The sequence below is a fragment of the Momordica charantia genome (assembly GCF_013281855.1).
Source record: "Momordica charantia cultivar OHB3-1 chromosome 9 unlocalized genomic scaffold, Mcharantia_2.0 BLBB01000009.1, whole genome shotgun sequence".
Classification (NCBI taxonomy): domain Eukaryota; kingdom Viridiplantae; phylum Streptophyta; class Magnoliopsida; order Cucurbitales; family Cucurbitaceae; genus Momordica; species Momordica charantia.
The window spans coordinates 2,633,161-2,648,246 of record NW_028275167.1 but is presented as its reverse complement, the minus strand read 5'-3'; the positions used below and the strand labels follow the sequence as shown (position 1 = coordinate 2,648,246).

The 15,086-nt window shown below is 37.7% G+C and overlaps 3 protein-coding genes across 4 annotated transcripts; 1 reads left to right on the top strand and 2 right to left on the bottom strand.

Moving 5' to 3' along the window:
- Window positions 1–545: 545 nt before the first annotated feature.
- On the bottom strand, window positions 546–4,607 carry MFP1 (MAR binding filament-like protein 1). Its single transcript, XM_022294056.2, has 4 exons — window positions 4,224–4,607; window positions 3,198–3,241; window positions 2,946–3,086; window positions 546–2,699 (listed from the first exon to the last, which is right to left on the bottom strand). The coding sequence occupies exons 1-4, from the start codon at window positions 4,507–4,509 to the stop codon at window positions 960–962; spliced, it is 2,211 nt and encodes a 736-aa protein (XP_022149748.1). The 5' UTR covers window positions 4,510–4,607; the 3' UTR covers window positions 546–959.
- Window positions 4,608–5,745: 1,138 nt separating this feature from the next.
- LOC111017671 (Alcohol dehydrogenase transcription factor Myb/SANT-like family protein) lies at window positions 5,746–7,845 on the top strand. 2 transcript variants are annotated; one of them, XM_088118048.1, is made up of 3 exons: window positions 5,746–5,901; window positions 6,027–6,255; window positions 6,359–7,845. In XM_088118048.1, exon 3 carries the CDS (start codon window positions 6,457–6,459, stop codon window positions 7,627–7,629), a length of 1,173 nt encoding a protein of 390 aa, XP_087974174.1. In that variant the 5' UTR covers window positions 5,746–5,901; window positions 6,027–6,255; window positions 6,359–6,456; the 3' UTR covers window positions 7,630–7,845. The 2 variants fall into 2 exon arrangements, with proteins under 2 accessions (XP_087974174.1, XP_022149189.1); XM_022293497.2 differs by having other exon boundaries at window positions 5,750–5,901; window positions 6,159–6,255.
- Window positions 7,846–8,109: 264 nt separating this feature from the next.
- On the bottom strand, window positions 8,110–13,696 carry LOC111017667 (heat shock 70 kDa protein 14). The gene is made up of 10 exons (XM_022293489.2): window positions 13,541–13,696; window positions 11,621–12,849; window positions 11,067–11,285; window positions 10,885–10,980; window positions 10,585–10,797; window positions 9,619–9,813; window positions 9,388–9,534; window positions 9,104–9,253; window positions 8,890–9,020; window positions 8,110–8,663 (listed from the first exon to the last, which is right to left on the bottom strand). The coding sequence occupies exons 2-10, from the start codon at window positions 12,788–12,790 to the stop codon at window positions 8,453–8,455; spliced, it is 2,532 nt and encodes an 843-aa protein (XP_022149181.1). The 5' UTR covers window positions 12,791–12,849; window positions 13,541–13,696; the 3' UTR covers window positions 8,110–8,452.
- Window positions 13,697–15,086: the final 1,390 nt, after the last annotated feature.

Sequence of the window (15,086 nt, the reverse complement as noted above, 5' to 3'; positions counted from 1 at the left end):
TATATTTTCTTTATTGTAAAATGAAGCTTTCATTTCATTACTTTCATAAGCTTTGTAATGTAATATATTGCTAATCAGTGCCAAAACGAGTCTAGCTCAGAAGTAATTGGTAATATGTCTTCAATCAAAAGGTTGTGAATTCGATCGTGGGTTTAAATTTCAACAAGACGTATAAGTATAACTCAACTAATTAATGCATATATTATCAAGTTATATTCTAACTAGTTAAAGACATACATCATCAATCAAAATGTCGAAAATTCAAGATTCTCACCCATATGTTTTTTAATCAAAAGCTTAGATAACAAGTTTTTGTATGAATCTCTTATATATGATATAATGAGTAAATCTATTTTCAGGGAAAAAAATATTTAAAAAAAAAAAGAGGACAAACAGCGAACTACTGAAGCTAATGACAAGGTTAACAATCTCGCATTTATTTACTTCTTATTTTTTATTTAACACTTACTGTTACATTTATAATTTTGAATATTTATTTGATGGAAATTAATAGAAAGTCCAGTAATTGGGGGGCGGAAATTGCATTTTCGTCCACAATTTTGATGGAATATTCACTTTGGGCAATACAAAGTAATAAATGGATCCACAACAGTCTATATCCAATATCCAGACTTGTCAAATAATACATACATGACAAGCTTGACTCAATCATACATTCCCTCTTCTTCCAGCAACTAACAGAGAAATGGGAGAGTATTTTCAGTAGGTTACTTTGCCACTTGAAAATGCTGGGAGCGAAATGCTCATGCGTTCGATATCGACGACACGAGTCCTCGCAGCATGGACAACAGACAACATCTTGTTACTTTGCTGTTTATTTGTAGAATACAAAGGGCTATGGCAAGAAAAAGGCCAATAGCACCTGGCTAGGCAAGACATTAACAGGATAACCAGATGTTGGCGGAGTGAGGGTGGAGGTGAGTTAGAGTAAACGACACTCAGGGTAGTTCTTTATCCGACTGGGAACTCGAACCCGACTTTCTCCTCCTAACAGTTTTCTTGGCAGTGACAGTGACTTTGACCTTGCCTTCACCTTCAGCATTTTGTTGTTGCTGGTTGTTCACAATGGCATTTGATGACTTCATTTCGCTCCTCAGCCGCAATATTTCGCCCTTTGCAGATGCCAAGTCTGCTTCCAGTTTCTTTGCCCTCTTCTCAAAACTGTCCCTTTCTTTTCCAAGTTTCATGACAAGGTTATGGGCATCTTCCAAGTTCTCCTGTGCCTCCATAGCGGCATTCTTTTGATCTGTGACACTCTTACGAAGAACTTCTTTCTCGTCTTCGAGATTGGCCACATGGGAATTTGACTTCTCTAATTCTTTAGAAAGTAACAATGCATTGCGGTTCATCTCGTCCAGCGACTTAATAGCTTCTTCCAAGTCCGTTTCGAGAGATTTTCGTGCTTCCTTGTCCTTCAGGTTTTGCTTCTCCAATGTTTGAACTTCTTTGTTAAGAGAAGCAACTACTTTTCTCTCTTCATCTAAATCGCTCCTTACTGTTTCTGCCTTTTGATAGGCATCATCCAATTCCTTCTGTAAACCATTACGACTTTCAACGACTGCTGCCAGCTCATGTGACACAGCTTGTAGCTCTTCATTCTTTGTCATGAGAAGTTCCTTGGTTTTTGAAAGCTCGCTGGCTAAGATTTCAACATTTTGTTCTGCCTCTTCAAACTTGCTTTGTAATGAATTTCTAACTTCGTCATATTCAGCCTGTAGTCTAGAAACCTCAGACTGAAGTTCTGTGCACTTGTTTCTCGACTCTTCTAACTGATTCGTAAGAATGGAAGCTTCGTTTCTTGACTCGTTAAGATTTCCGCGAGCAACTTTTAGTTCATCCTTCAGTATTTGTGCATCACTTGATTCTAGTTCCAGCTTCTTTTTCAAAACATCTATTTCTTGTGTAAGATGATCAATTCTTGTTTGGTTTCCATTTACTTCTTCAACAGCAACGCTAAGTTTTTCCTGCAGTTCCTGAATTTTCAGTTCTCTTTCTCCTAAAAGTTCAGCATCTAATGATGCCTTCTTTTCAGCAGATAATTTCAGACGATCATATACTTCGTCCGCATCCTCCAATTTTCTCTTGTAATCATCTCTCTCGAGGACCAAAGAAGCTACATTTTCATTTAATTCATCCACCAAAGAAACCTTCAGCTCAAGTTCCTTTTTACTGTTGAGAAGCTCATCTTTTAAACCTTGAATCTCCAAATGGGCAGCAACAAGTTCATCCTTTACTTGCTTGTGCGAGGCCAACAAGTTCTTCAATTCAACTTCCTTTTCTGCAACGGAAGAACTGATCTTCTGAATATCATTCTCCTTATCCTTGAGCTCCAAACCAAGCAAGTTAGCCCTTTCTTGCAGAAGTTCAATAGACTTGAGACTTTCTTGCAATTTTGCGTTGAGTATATGCTTATCTTCCTCGGCCTTTGAGAGGTCTTTTTGCAGGCTACCAATGAAACCATTAAGCTCTTCCATTCTTCCTTTCTCATTTCTTAGCTCTTGTCCCAAGCGTCCAATTGTAATATTGACTGAATTTAGTTGGTTAACCAAAGAAATTTGTTCTTCCTTTGCTTTCCTTAATTGCTCGGTTCGTTCTTCCTGTTCCTTCAGTAACTTTGATTCAAAGCTTCTCTTCATTGAAACAATGGAAGATTCCTTCTCTTTCAGTTCAGTATTTATCTGCCAATTTAAATATCAATACCATTTAGTAATTCAGAATAAACAATACAAAGTCCCTTATCCCACACACGCACACACACAAATTCCTCAAGTAATCAAGATGGGAGAAGAGAGAATTGTTGGTTAAAGATCATAGCTCAAGGACATAATTTAACAGAATAAGGAGAATAATACAAATGCAAAGTGAATTTTGTAGAATTTTAAGTTGGGTGTTGCAAATATTTGCTCGATCAAGAATGGGCTTACAGATTCTATCGTCGCGTTAGCAGCCGTCTTCTCTTTTTGAGCTAATGCATAGAGTGATCCGAGCACCCCCGAACTGAAAACTCCAAGTCCATTGAGGACAGATACAGAAGGATTTGGTGCTTTTTCTATTTGAGCCGCTAGCTGTCCAAAAATGAACATAATTTGGAAAGTTTCAGGAATGATAGAAACTATAACACAGTCCAGATAAATCAAAATAATCCCTACTTTTGTAAATTAAGCAGAGATTCAGACCTCCATATTTTGATTCCCTTCTTGAGCCTTCACCTCAGTTTTCTCTGAACATATCAAGTAGATTTTGTGAGGATTATAAAATTGAAGATTTAAATATCAATTGACATTCATCTTTGAAAGCCAATGAACCTGAAACTAAAAATCATCACAAACCCCATCACAGCTATGAGTCATGATCTACGAGCTTTTAGACAATATTTGACTTCTTAACAACAGATATTTAATCTAGAAAAGGGTATCAAATTTTTTTTTTTTGCAAAGGAAGGGTATCAAATTTACTAATAAATAATTCAACCCACAACCACAAGGATATTCCTTTCATCTGCAACTTTGCATCAGGAGACAGCTTTGCTATAAAGGCCAGCTATCGATGTGTTTAATGGAAAAATAAGGAATTAACATTCCAAATAAACTCTCAGCCCTCTTCCAGAATAAATCATTGTCTGTAAACTACAACCGATCGGTATAGCTTAACCATATATGGAAAGTTAAGTTCATATTTATTGACTGAGTTTGAACTAGAACAAACTAGAGACCTATATTTTGATAGCTAAGCCTAAGAGATTGAGAATATACAACCATTTTGCAGAAGGAATGGTTAATTATAAGAAACCATACTGCAAACCGTAACACCAAATAAAGTAAGTAATATACACGATAATAAAAACATGCTTATGCATTAATCAATCTAAACTGAGCCAGTGCCCTACAGCTTCAGATATCATGAAACTCCTAGTATAAACTGAGAAAGTTTGTGTGAATTAATCAGAATCTCCATTGACACAGTTATCTATCAAGAACTCTTATCTATTGTAACATACAGAACAAACATCAAAGCTGCTTTGGTTGATATGGAAACTGCCTTCACAATATTATTAACTAACTACATTCACTTCAATAATTGGACTATCATTTTTACATATCGTTGGAAATTAACCCCAACCAAATTGCAACTCATCTCGTGGAATTTCCCAAACAACCACATTACAAGAAGAAAAAAGAAAAAAATCAACAGTACTAATTAACCTGGAGGCGAACTATCAATCGCTTGGGCCTTCAATTGCAGAAGCGGAAAAACTGAAATACCCAGAAACAGAATCGCCCTCCTCTTGCAGAAACCATCATCATTCAAGTAATTTTCGCTCTTTAAAGCCGCCGGTGCTCCGCTCCTCTCCTTCGCGTCTGCGTTTCTTGTGTGGAGTGAAGCAGATTGTGAAGAACACGAGCAAGAAGAAACTGAAGAAAACGGGAAGCGAGAGAAATGAAGCGGAGCCTGAGAGAAGCAAGTGCTTCCCATTGCAAAGCCCATCATCGATTTCGAAGCTCTCTTTTCCAATTCCTTTCTCTTTCAAGATAATTGAGGGCGAACCAGAAGCCTTTCTCTTCGTCTTTTTTCTATCCATCTCCGGGCTACGGCTTCTCGCTGGTGCAGCCGAGCGCGAATTGACTTTAATGCCCTTTCTAGATTTTCGAATTTACAGTGACCCATAGGTTGCGGTTGCTGGACTCCAGTGTGACTTACGTAATATCGCACTGATCTGTGGCTCCTTCTGTAAGTTTTTCCACGTGGATAATACCAGCTTGAACATCTGGCGTGCACTTTAACCAGTTAAAATAAGCCACGTAAGCAAATATGGAGCTTATCTACAACCAGCTTATGTTGTGTTGCCATGTCACTTCCTATCTGTCTCGTTTAAGGGGAAAATAAATTTTGAAGCAAAAGCGCCTAAGACTGTAAAATTTTTAATTTGGCTCATAGGGTATAAGTTTGGTTTCGATTTAATCTTATTATTTTGCTCTCCTAAAAAGTCTACTAATTTCCTCCCATTCCTTCCTTAGTCTAAAACCTCACATATGTAATTAATTAATGCGAAAATACAAACTCATTATCCTAGGTTCGATTAATCTAACATATAGATTAATGTAGAGCTTTTGACAATTAGGAGAAGGTGTTCATCTAGTGGCAAGATTGGAATTTTTCTATATTAATGTGTCGTCCTATTGTCCTTAAGTAATTAAACTTCTGAAATGGTAGATAAGTCAGTCGTAGAGGTGGAGAGTCTTCATGGGTGTTAGAGATTTTAAAGCTGATGAGAGATGAAATTTATCCATGTAAAACAATTAAACCAACCGTTGATTTTCCTTGCAAATAATGTTTTACTTTCTCAAATGTCTGTCCATGAGATAATAATTTCTCTGTGTAGTTTATTAAAACTTCAACTGATTTACCGTCGCTATATGTAATTTTAGTGGATTTTTATTTCTAATAATAATCATTTGTTTAAAAAAAAAATATTCAATAAGATAACCACTTATTATATAATAAGAACAAGTGGAAGCTTTTAAAATAAAAAGAATTAAATTGAAATTAAGTTCAAACCTAACCAACACGACCCTAGCTGGTGCTCCAATAAACAAGGCTTGCAATTGCATAGAGCCCAAACCAAAAGATTGGGCCCATTACGCTGGGCTTACGGCCTAATGGATTGGCCCAAAAGAAAGAAATGAATTGCTCTGCGTACGTTAGCAGCAACCTTATGATATCCCCGTGTCTTGCTCTCTCGTCTGTCCCCTTGTTTGCTCCAAAGGTTTATTCTCTTCATCTTTCTCTGAATCCTTTCGAGCTCCAGTTATGAGAACAAGAAGAAGCTTCAGCTGAATCGCGCAGCTGCGGAAGTCTTCGCTTTTCACACGTTTGCTCGAGGTAAGACCTGTGGACGCTGTTGTTCTTGAAATTTTGGTTCCATCTTTGAAATTAGGGCTTTTAGAGCGCCACAATTTTCCTGTTGTATGTTGTTTCAATCTTCCGTTGGAATTGGTGTTACGTAGGTATGTTGATTTGATGTTGTTCTGGAGTCGAGAAGACGGAGGACTTAGTTTTTGTTTTTTCCCCTCTCTTCTTGTCGATGAATTGCGGCTTCTAGTATCTTAAATTATTTCCGGATCTTGGACGAGATATAGGGGATCTGAAGGAAGCTATCCCGCCTCTGTGAAGGTAGAAGTTCGAGGTTTTTGCTGAAGGGTCTGGATCCATGACGGATTTATGAAGAGTTAGGAAGTAAGATTTCTTGTTCTTGGTCGTTGGTAAGGGGTAGATTGTTTTCGTGTGAGAAATGGAGATTGACTTGAGCTAGTATTTCTTTTTTGTCCTTGAATCGCAGTTTGGTTGTGTGGAAATGTGGATTTTGTTGTAATTGGACAAAGTGATTAGATTTTTGAGAAACAAGCTTTGAGATTTTCTGTTGTTGTTTGATCTGAAATGGACGACAACGGAGAAGAAAGGTATCCTGTATCGAAACGTTACAGTGGAAATCATCGGGAAAGTTATGGTTCTCTACCTCGTCCAAAGATTCCTCGCCAGGATGCATCTTATTCAAGGCCAGTCAGCAATCAATATGTAGATGATGATGTTGAAGACGACGATGAAGAGGATGAAGCACTAGGGGAGGAAGAGGATGAAAACGATCAGAACAATGGTTTCACTCACACAAGTGAAGAAGTAGATGATGGTGACGATGAAGATGAATTTGATATGGATGAAGACAACAAGCAGAACAATACTGTAAAATTAGATGATCCTGAATTGGAAAGACACCCCAAAAAGCGCCGACTGAAGAATTTGGTATCTGGTTATGAACTTGCTCCTAGAATGCCCGCACCATCATCTGCTACACCTTCAGGACAAAAATCATATGTTGGGGGCAGAAATTCACTGACAGATTGGAATGAACATGAAACAGTTGTGCTTCTAGATGCTTGGGGTGAACGGTTTCTACAACGTGGGAGGAAAAGTCTCCGATCTGAGGAATGGCAAGAGGTTGCTGAGAAGGTGTCGGAGGTTTCTAAGATCGATAGGACTGACACACAGTGCCGAAACCGCCTTGATACATTGAAAAAGAAGTATAAGAAAGAAAAATCAAAGTCAACCGAAATGGGTGGTTCTTCCAGCAAATGGGTTTACTTTAAGAAGATGGACATGTTAATGGCTTCGCCCCCACACCAAGGTGGCCTATCATGTGGTTTAGACTCGGGAGAGTATGTGTTCATGAACCCTAGAGCTTATCTAAACCGTGCAAATGGGTTCGACGAGATGAGAGATAGTCCTGAAAATTCAGAATCTGATGATGGTGAAGAGGATGAACTGGATGGGCTTCCACCCAAGAAAAGAATGTGTGGGAGGAACAGTGAGGACGACGGCTCTTCATTCAGGTTGCTGGCTGACTCAATTCACAAGTTCAGCGAAATTTATGAGAAAATAGAGAGCAGCAAAAGACAGCAAATGATGGAGTTAGAAAAGATGAGGATGGATTTCTTGAGAGATTTAGAGTTGCAGAAAAGGCAGATCATGGAGAGAGCTCAGGCCGAGATTGCGAAACTTAGGCAGGGCGACGATGAGGAGTACGGCGCCTCCGCCAAGAGTGCCAGTGGATGATGTATCTTAATCAGCAATCGTGCAGCGGTCTCTACTATTTATTAGTATGTTGTTGATCACTCACTGTCTGTATAATATTTGGGAGGCCCTTCCCCTATTGATTTCTAATCAGTGCAGTATAGATGGAGGCGTTCTTAATTTTGACAACAGTAATAACAGAATTACAGGATTATAATTCACCTAAACCCTACCTTTTGGGGCAGAATTTTTTGTTCAGATTCAAGGCAAGATTGTTGTGACCCTTGATTTTTCGTGCATGCTATTATATTAGATACAATTTTTGTAATTCATGCAGATTGTTGGAGACTTGAAGAATTATCTTCTTCATGGCCGAATAATCATCAAGACCAGCGAGATTACTGAGATTTTTAAATGACAAAATGGCCGCTCTATATGCTGCCCTATTTGAATTTTGAAGGTTGTGCAAATTACAATGGTGATTTCAAGAAGATACTAGATTCAATTTCAGATCAAAGAAAATGAACAAAAATTATCAATTTAATAATCTTCTGGAGTTCAAAATAGTGTAGAGAACGTAGCGCAGAAAAGATGAGATGAGAGTATGAGCTTCCACACCGGAAGGCCATTGATAAGCATAAACATGTTCTATGAAAAAATTCCTTTTGAAAAACGGATTGGTGAAGACTAGCTCCAACAATAAAAGAAAACCCTAGCAAAAACACCAAATACAAAATGCTTCACAAGTGATTTCACAAGTCAAATACAAGGCCAGCCTTCCATTGTTGTTCATCACCTCGTCGAGATTTCGTTTTAAGCTCGAATAACAGTTCGTTATAAATTTATAAAGTAGGCACTCTCCAGATTAAGCAGCACTTGTAGAATCTGGTTTTTCGGTCTCCATTGGCTCTGTAGAAGCTGAGGACACCTCAGCTTCATCGGCTGCCTTCCCATTCGGGCCTGCGCTAGCGTTAGAAGCAGCACTGGCTCCCTGTTGCTGCTCACTGCCCTGAGGAGCCGGAGGAGGTGTCTCAGGAGCAGCTGGCTTAGGTTTCGTCATTATTGGTCTACAAAACCTGCAGGGATGGCAACAAATGCAAATTCCAGTATGAGAGAACCCGTAGCACATGAAGATTTTTCATGATTTGGAGCACTCTACGCCACCCTACTTTTTTACTTGCCTTAATGACCACGGTTTTTAATTGAAAAATGACAGGCAACAACATCATTTCCATAGGCTGGAAATTAGAAAGGCACTCTACTTCAAAACATTTCCATCAGTACAAGAAAAGGATCACTAACCTGTCAAGTGTTTCAGCTTTCTTTCTCACATCAGCAGAAAAGAGGACTGGCGTAGCATGCTTTGGAAGCGAGTCTTGGTGCTGCTTTTTCTCTCTTAACCAGGCCTCTGCTTCCACACACTCATTCAAGACCTGCAGAAAATATTTGATTAAAGGATATGTTACATAGTTACTCATGCATAAAATTGCACAAGAGGACTGGAGCAAGGGAGTACCTTCTGTTTCTCAGACATGTCGATGTGGTCGAATTTAGGATCAGCTGACACTGCCGCTTCTCTATAACTATTGATGCAGTAAACAAGTTGATCGATCACAGTTCCTCTCTCCGTGAACTCTTTGTAACGCTCCTCTATTGGGTCACCTTGCTGCAATTTTATGTTCAACATCAGAGTGCAGCCAAAAACCACACAAAATAAAGGACGGCATTTCTTGTAACCAATAAAATCTTGTTTTCTTTCTTGTGGGGGAGGTTGAAAACTAGAAACAACATTTTACTTACTTTCTTCAACTCCTCAAGCTTCGCTATGTAGACTCCCTTTGTCTCATCCTCACCATCTTCATACAGCCAATCCTCAACCTCCTGAAGTTTAGCAGAAAGCTCCTCTCTCTGTGAATCAGTGACGAAGTCCTGGTATTTATCATGCAACTGGAAACACAAAGACATTCATCAGTTACATTGAAACTCAACATTCAGGGAAAATTATAATAAAGAAGGATAGAAGTAGTTTGCCTTGTTTCTCATTTCATAGACATATGCCTCAACAGCATTTTTCTTCTCTTTGGTTTCCTCCATCACCCGATCCTGTAAAGCCATTTCAAACTCCTTTTCCACTGCCTTTTGAACATCAGCTGATGCCAGTCCACCATAAACCAATTCGACCACGGGGATGTTGGTTTTCTTTACCTTCTTCTTCGGTGCTTCAACCTGAATGCCAAAAAAGCTCAGCCATAAGTACAAGAACCTCCATCCCTCAAAATGCTTTCATGTAATACTGAAATTGCAAGTGGAACAATATGTGAAGGTATTCAACTAAAGTTGGGACTCTGAGACTATCTAGTTACTTCAAACCAATTTTCATGATATAAAATTTATGTAAATGTTTTATTCAAAAAATCGTGCTTCCGTGAATTTTTACTTCTAGTAATAAAAATTTGAAAAATTAGTAGTATTATTTTACTGTGCAAATTGGATTAAATCAATCCTCTTGGAATTGATATGTGCCAAATTACAATACCTTCAATTTATAGTTCAACACGCTAAAAAATTTAAACCTCGATGGATTTATCATTTCCTCTAATTTTAACGAAAGGGGAAGAAAATAAAAAAGATCCAATTAAATTACTCATCAAATTGACAAAATTATATTTCCATTTATAGGCTACTTATATGTGTAGCAAAGGCAATATACATGTTAAGAGAAACTGGAAAAGAAAAATGTTTTAAAACCATAATGGAGGAAACAGAATGAGAGCAAAAAGGGTAAATAAAGAGAAAAGGAAGACAGTTACGAAGAGTTAATTAGGAAAATCAAACTAAGAGAGGAAAGCAGAGATTTGTGTGTCATAACACTTATCCAACTTGTTACTACACTAAGTTCACGAAAACAGACAGCATATCTGTTACTATGTATGATCGATTTTGATATTGACTAAGAGATAGAGTTGAGCTGTGGAGATAGGACTCCCCCGTACATACCTTGGCATCTGTCTCCATCTGCACAGCTTGGTCTCCTGACTCTGCACTGCCGTTTTCACCTCCGGTATCTGTGGTTCCCTTGGCATCTTGCATGTTAACATCGTTCTCATTAGAACTGGGAGCGGCACCAGCATCAGCAGGTGCTTCATCAGTATCCATTTTAGGTGACTGTTCTTTGGTGACTGGAACCTCTACTTCCTCCTCTTCTAACAGCTAAACATACACAGATTCCCCCTTCAGCGAAGTTTAAAGATAAACATAGATAACAAATTAAGGAATAGAGATTTGAAGATGACTTACTGTTGCTGATTCAACAGAAACAATTCCGTGCAAATTAAGTCGAACCTTCACCTTCACTTTTGCCCTTCCACCTTTTGAAGATTGGAAAGGACCAATCTGGATATGCACATAATCAACGACTTAATCAATGACTACAAGAGTGCAAGTGCTCAAGCTACTCAATTTTCAGGGTAAACACTTACCGTGTATGTGCTGATTTTTGCTTGCTGGTCAGAATCGGTATAATGTACATCGACGCTAAATGTGCCTGACCTATAAAATGTAAGAGCCTTGACACTGGGTATGGGATTCCCCTTGGGGAAAACAACAGTGATCTGCTGATTGTCCACTGCTCCATTTTGAGTATCTGAAGCAGCACCTTTCCACGAGAGCGCTAAGGAAAATGGAAAGTTCTCATTTACCTTCAAAAGAGCAGACCTAAGAATCAGAGGGGGAATGCAAAACGCTGCCACAATACACTATTTTCCACTCACTTGACACAAGATGCATCTTAACAGTTTAGCAGAATTGCAGAAATAATAGACTCAAAAAGCAGCAGCTACCAAATTATAATCCTCAGTACATCTTTGTACTTCTTGCATAAAAGTTCATAAAAAGAATTCTTATAGATGTCTGAACAACACACAAGTGAACACAAAAATAATTAACCCCTTGTACTCAAATGTAAGACCATGATAGTCAGACGAGAGTTCTAATGGAAAAGTTCGATTGTCTTCATTCAATTGGGTGCTCTTACCTGAAATTCTCGCACTTTGAATGTGGGACTTAGGATCGCACACTGAAGGGCACAACCTCTAGCAACACATTCGCTTGCATTCATAGTACGCCTAGGCTCCTTTTTGAAGAACTCAGTCAATATTTTGATTATAGCAGGGACACGAGAACCTGAACCAACGACTTCAACAATGTGGACATTATCAACGGTAAGACCAGCTTCTGCAAGAGCTTGCTCCAAAGGTCCTTTCACACGTTCTAAAATTGGAATACTTATTTGTTCAAATTCCTCCCGCTTAATCATTCCCCTCACATCCTTCTCATCCATCAAACATTCTATGTTTAAAGGTGCCACAGGGTTCGCACTAAGGACTTTCTTAAGCTTCTCACAAGCAATCCGAAGCCTTAGACAAGCCCTTGCATTCTGAAGAACATCAATTTTGTACTCATCCTTGAACTTTTCTGCAAAGTGATGAAATAATACCTCATCAAAGTCTCTGCCACCAAGAGACTGATCAAATGAATGGGCCAACACTTTCAACTGCCCCTTCTTAAAGCCTGCAATGCACACTTGCATGCTTGCATGTCCAATATCAACAAATGCCACATTCAACTGGTCACTTTCAGGCAAATCAGTTTTATAAATACCATAAGCCAAGGCTGTAGCAGTAGTTTCATGTATTAAGCGAAGTGGATGCAGCCCTGCAATTGTAGCTGCATCCAATACAGCCCTTCTCTGAAGATCGGTGAAATAAACTGGGATTCCAATGCAGCAATCAACCACTGCTGCATTGAGATTGCTCTCAGCAATGCCTTTCAGATTCGAAAATAACATCCCCAACACCTGGGTAGGTGTAAATGTTTTTACTTCTCCCAGGTAACGCACATGAACTAAAGGAAACCCATCGGGCCCCTCAGTTACTGAAAATGGCAACGAATGGAGATCCTTTTGCAATCCAGGGTCAGAGAATTTTCGGCCAATCAACCTCTTCATCTGAGAGACTGAATTCTTGATGTTCATCATAATTGATGCTGCCCCAGCTGTCCCAATAAAACGCTGCTTGTCACCAAAGCTAACAATAGCTGGAGTTTCCCGCTTGGATTCATCGTTGAGAACAACATCAATACCCCGCTGCCTTGCAACAGCTACAATGCAACTCTCATTACCAAAATCAAAACCAACTACGCTCATCTTGCAATAGGTTGAACCGATATGTCAAAAACAATCGGTCTGTCAAAAAATAGAAGAACCTGGAAATTGGAATGAATGTTATTATCATCTACATTTACGATTCAATCAACAAATTTGCAAAGTATGAACAGGAAGAGGGATACCAGTGATTATTGTCACGAGTATAATAGTTTATATTTAAACCATCATTAATTACCTTGTTTGCGGAAACAATAGTAATAGTAAATCAGTACGCTAACCTGGATAAATTCGTCTATATAAAATTCAAACAGAGAAAAGTAACGAGAAACACCACAATCCAACTAGAGCAACCCATTCTTTTTACCTTGTCTAACTTTAGTCCATACGTATCTAGACACATATAATAACACTCTCCACAAAAATTAATTATCATATCATAACATTAGGAAAAACAGATCAAACAAGGAAAACTACAAAACACATTAAATACATGAAAACATTAACAAAAAGTTATATATCAAACTAGGTCGAAATACTTCAACCAGTAATTAAAGCTAAAAAACGCCACAAAAAAAAAATGAACCAGCAGATTCATTTCCAGAAAACGGTGTTAGGAGCACAATTCATACGAATGTAAAACAAAAATACTTCGAATCTAACAAAATAAACCCAACAAAACGCAAACAACACTTCAAAATGTCCGAATCGGCGAAGCGGAAGTCTCAGATCTACAAGTGGAGAAAACAACAAAATCTGAATCAGAAATGATATCAGCTTTCGAAAACAAACCTTTCAGAGCGATCGGAACAGCAGGAGCGAGAGGGATAGAGAGATTGAATTCTTGGGTTCTGGAAGTCTCCAAGACCGCGCTTGTACACGAACAACACAAGTCGCGAGGTGCTGGGGGAAGCTTATAAAAGGGCTACGTACCACTCTCAAGGGCTTTCTGTGTAATTTTTAAAGTTTATTTTTTATTTTAATTTATATTCTATTTCTCTGCTTTTGATTTATTGTTTGAATTTTCTTCTAAAAAAATATATAATTTTTTTTTATTTATTGTTTGAGGGGCAGCCTTTGGAATTGGAGTGGTCGTAGTCCTAGAGTCGTCTAGATAGATACTGAAGTTCTAGAAAGATCTATACACTGTGCTTTTCAAATTCCTCGTTTGTTGTAGGTTAGGCTGGGCTGGGCCTCGGTTGTCTGGACTGGCCCGCCATTGTTTTATTGGATTTTATTTCTAATTTAAATAGAAATATCAATTATTAAAAAATATATATATTTACATGAATTGTTGCAAAATATTGTAGATTTTTTATAATTCGAAAAAAAAATCAAATCTGGTATTTTTTTAGCTACTACATTTGATGTTTTCTTTTAAATTTGAATCACAATCAATTAAAGAATTTAAGCTCCCTTTGGACCGGATATGCGATATTTTATCCTGTCACACAAACGAGATCCTATCTCCAACGGATCGATCTGGTCCGTTTCGTTCTTTTTTTCCTTTTAAATATAAATATCTTAATGATAGTCCATCCTACTTACTTATTTTCCACTTTGACTCTATGTCACTTCCTCTATTCATCCTCGTCTCAATTTGATTGAGAATCGTGTTTTGAACGAGCTTTTGAATTATTGATGATTTGTTTATTATATTATGTTTATTCAGTTTAACATATATTGTTTGTGTGTTTGTTGTTTTATGATATGTGCTGTATTTATTTATTTTTTAAATTTAATTTTTTTTTAGTTGTGATAAGTTCGTACGAAATTTAACAAACGTTGTTTCAGACGAATTATTCCTAAAAACTCTACCAATCAAATTAAATTTTACAACCAAAAGGTTACTTTAATTTATAAAAATAAATAAATGCATTTTGTGCATAGAATCGACTACCAAAATTTGTAGGGTATTTTGTAGGAAAAAATTAGAGGGGACAAGGACAAGGATGGAAATGTCTTGCCTAGATAACACTCGTGCTTATTTTATTCATTATTACACTTGTGTCCAACTATTGAGGTTGAGTTGGGTGATATTGACATTTATTCCCTCTAGAGTAATTTCATACCAATATTATTTGTGTACATTAACAAACTATATTATAGTTCGATTTAAAAATAAGGTTAGAATTATTTTTGTCATACTTTATATTTGATTCATTTTTGTCTATCTCCATTCAAAATATCAAAATGGTTCAATGTACTTTAAACTTTATTTCAGTTTAACGAGGTTATACTTTGGATGATGTTCTTACCCTATTGTTTGTTTCATGAGGTTGTTACATTAAAATGGTCCATTTTCAAGTACCACAACCTGCTCGCACTCATATGATGT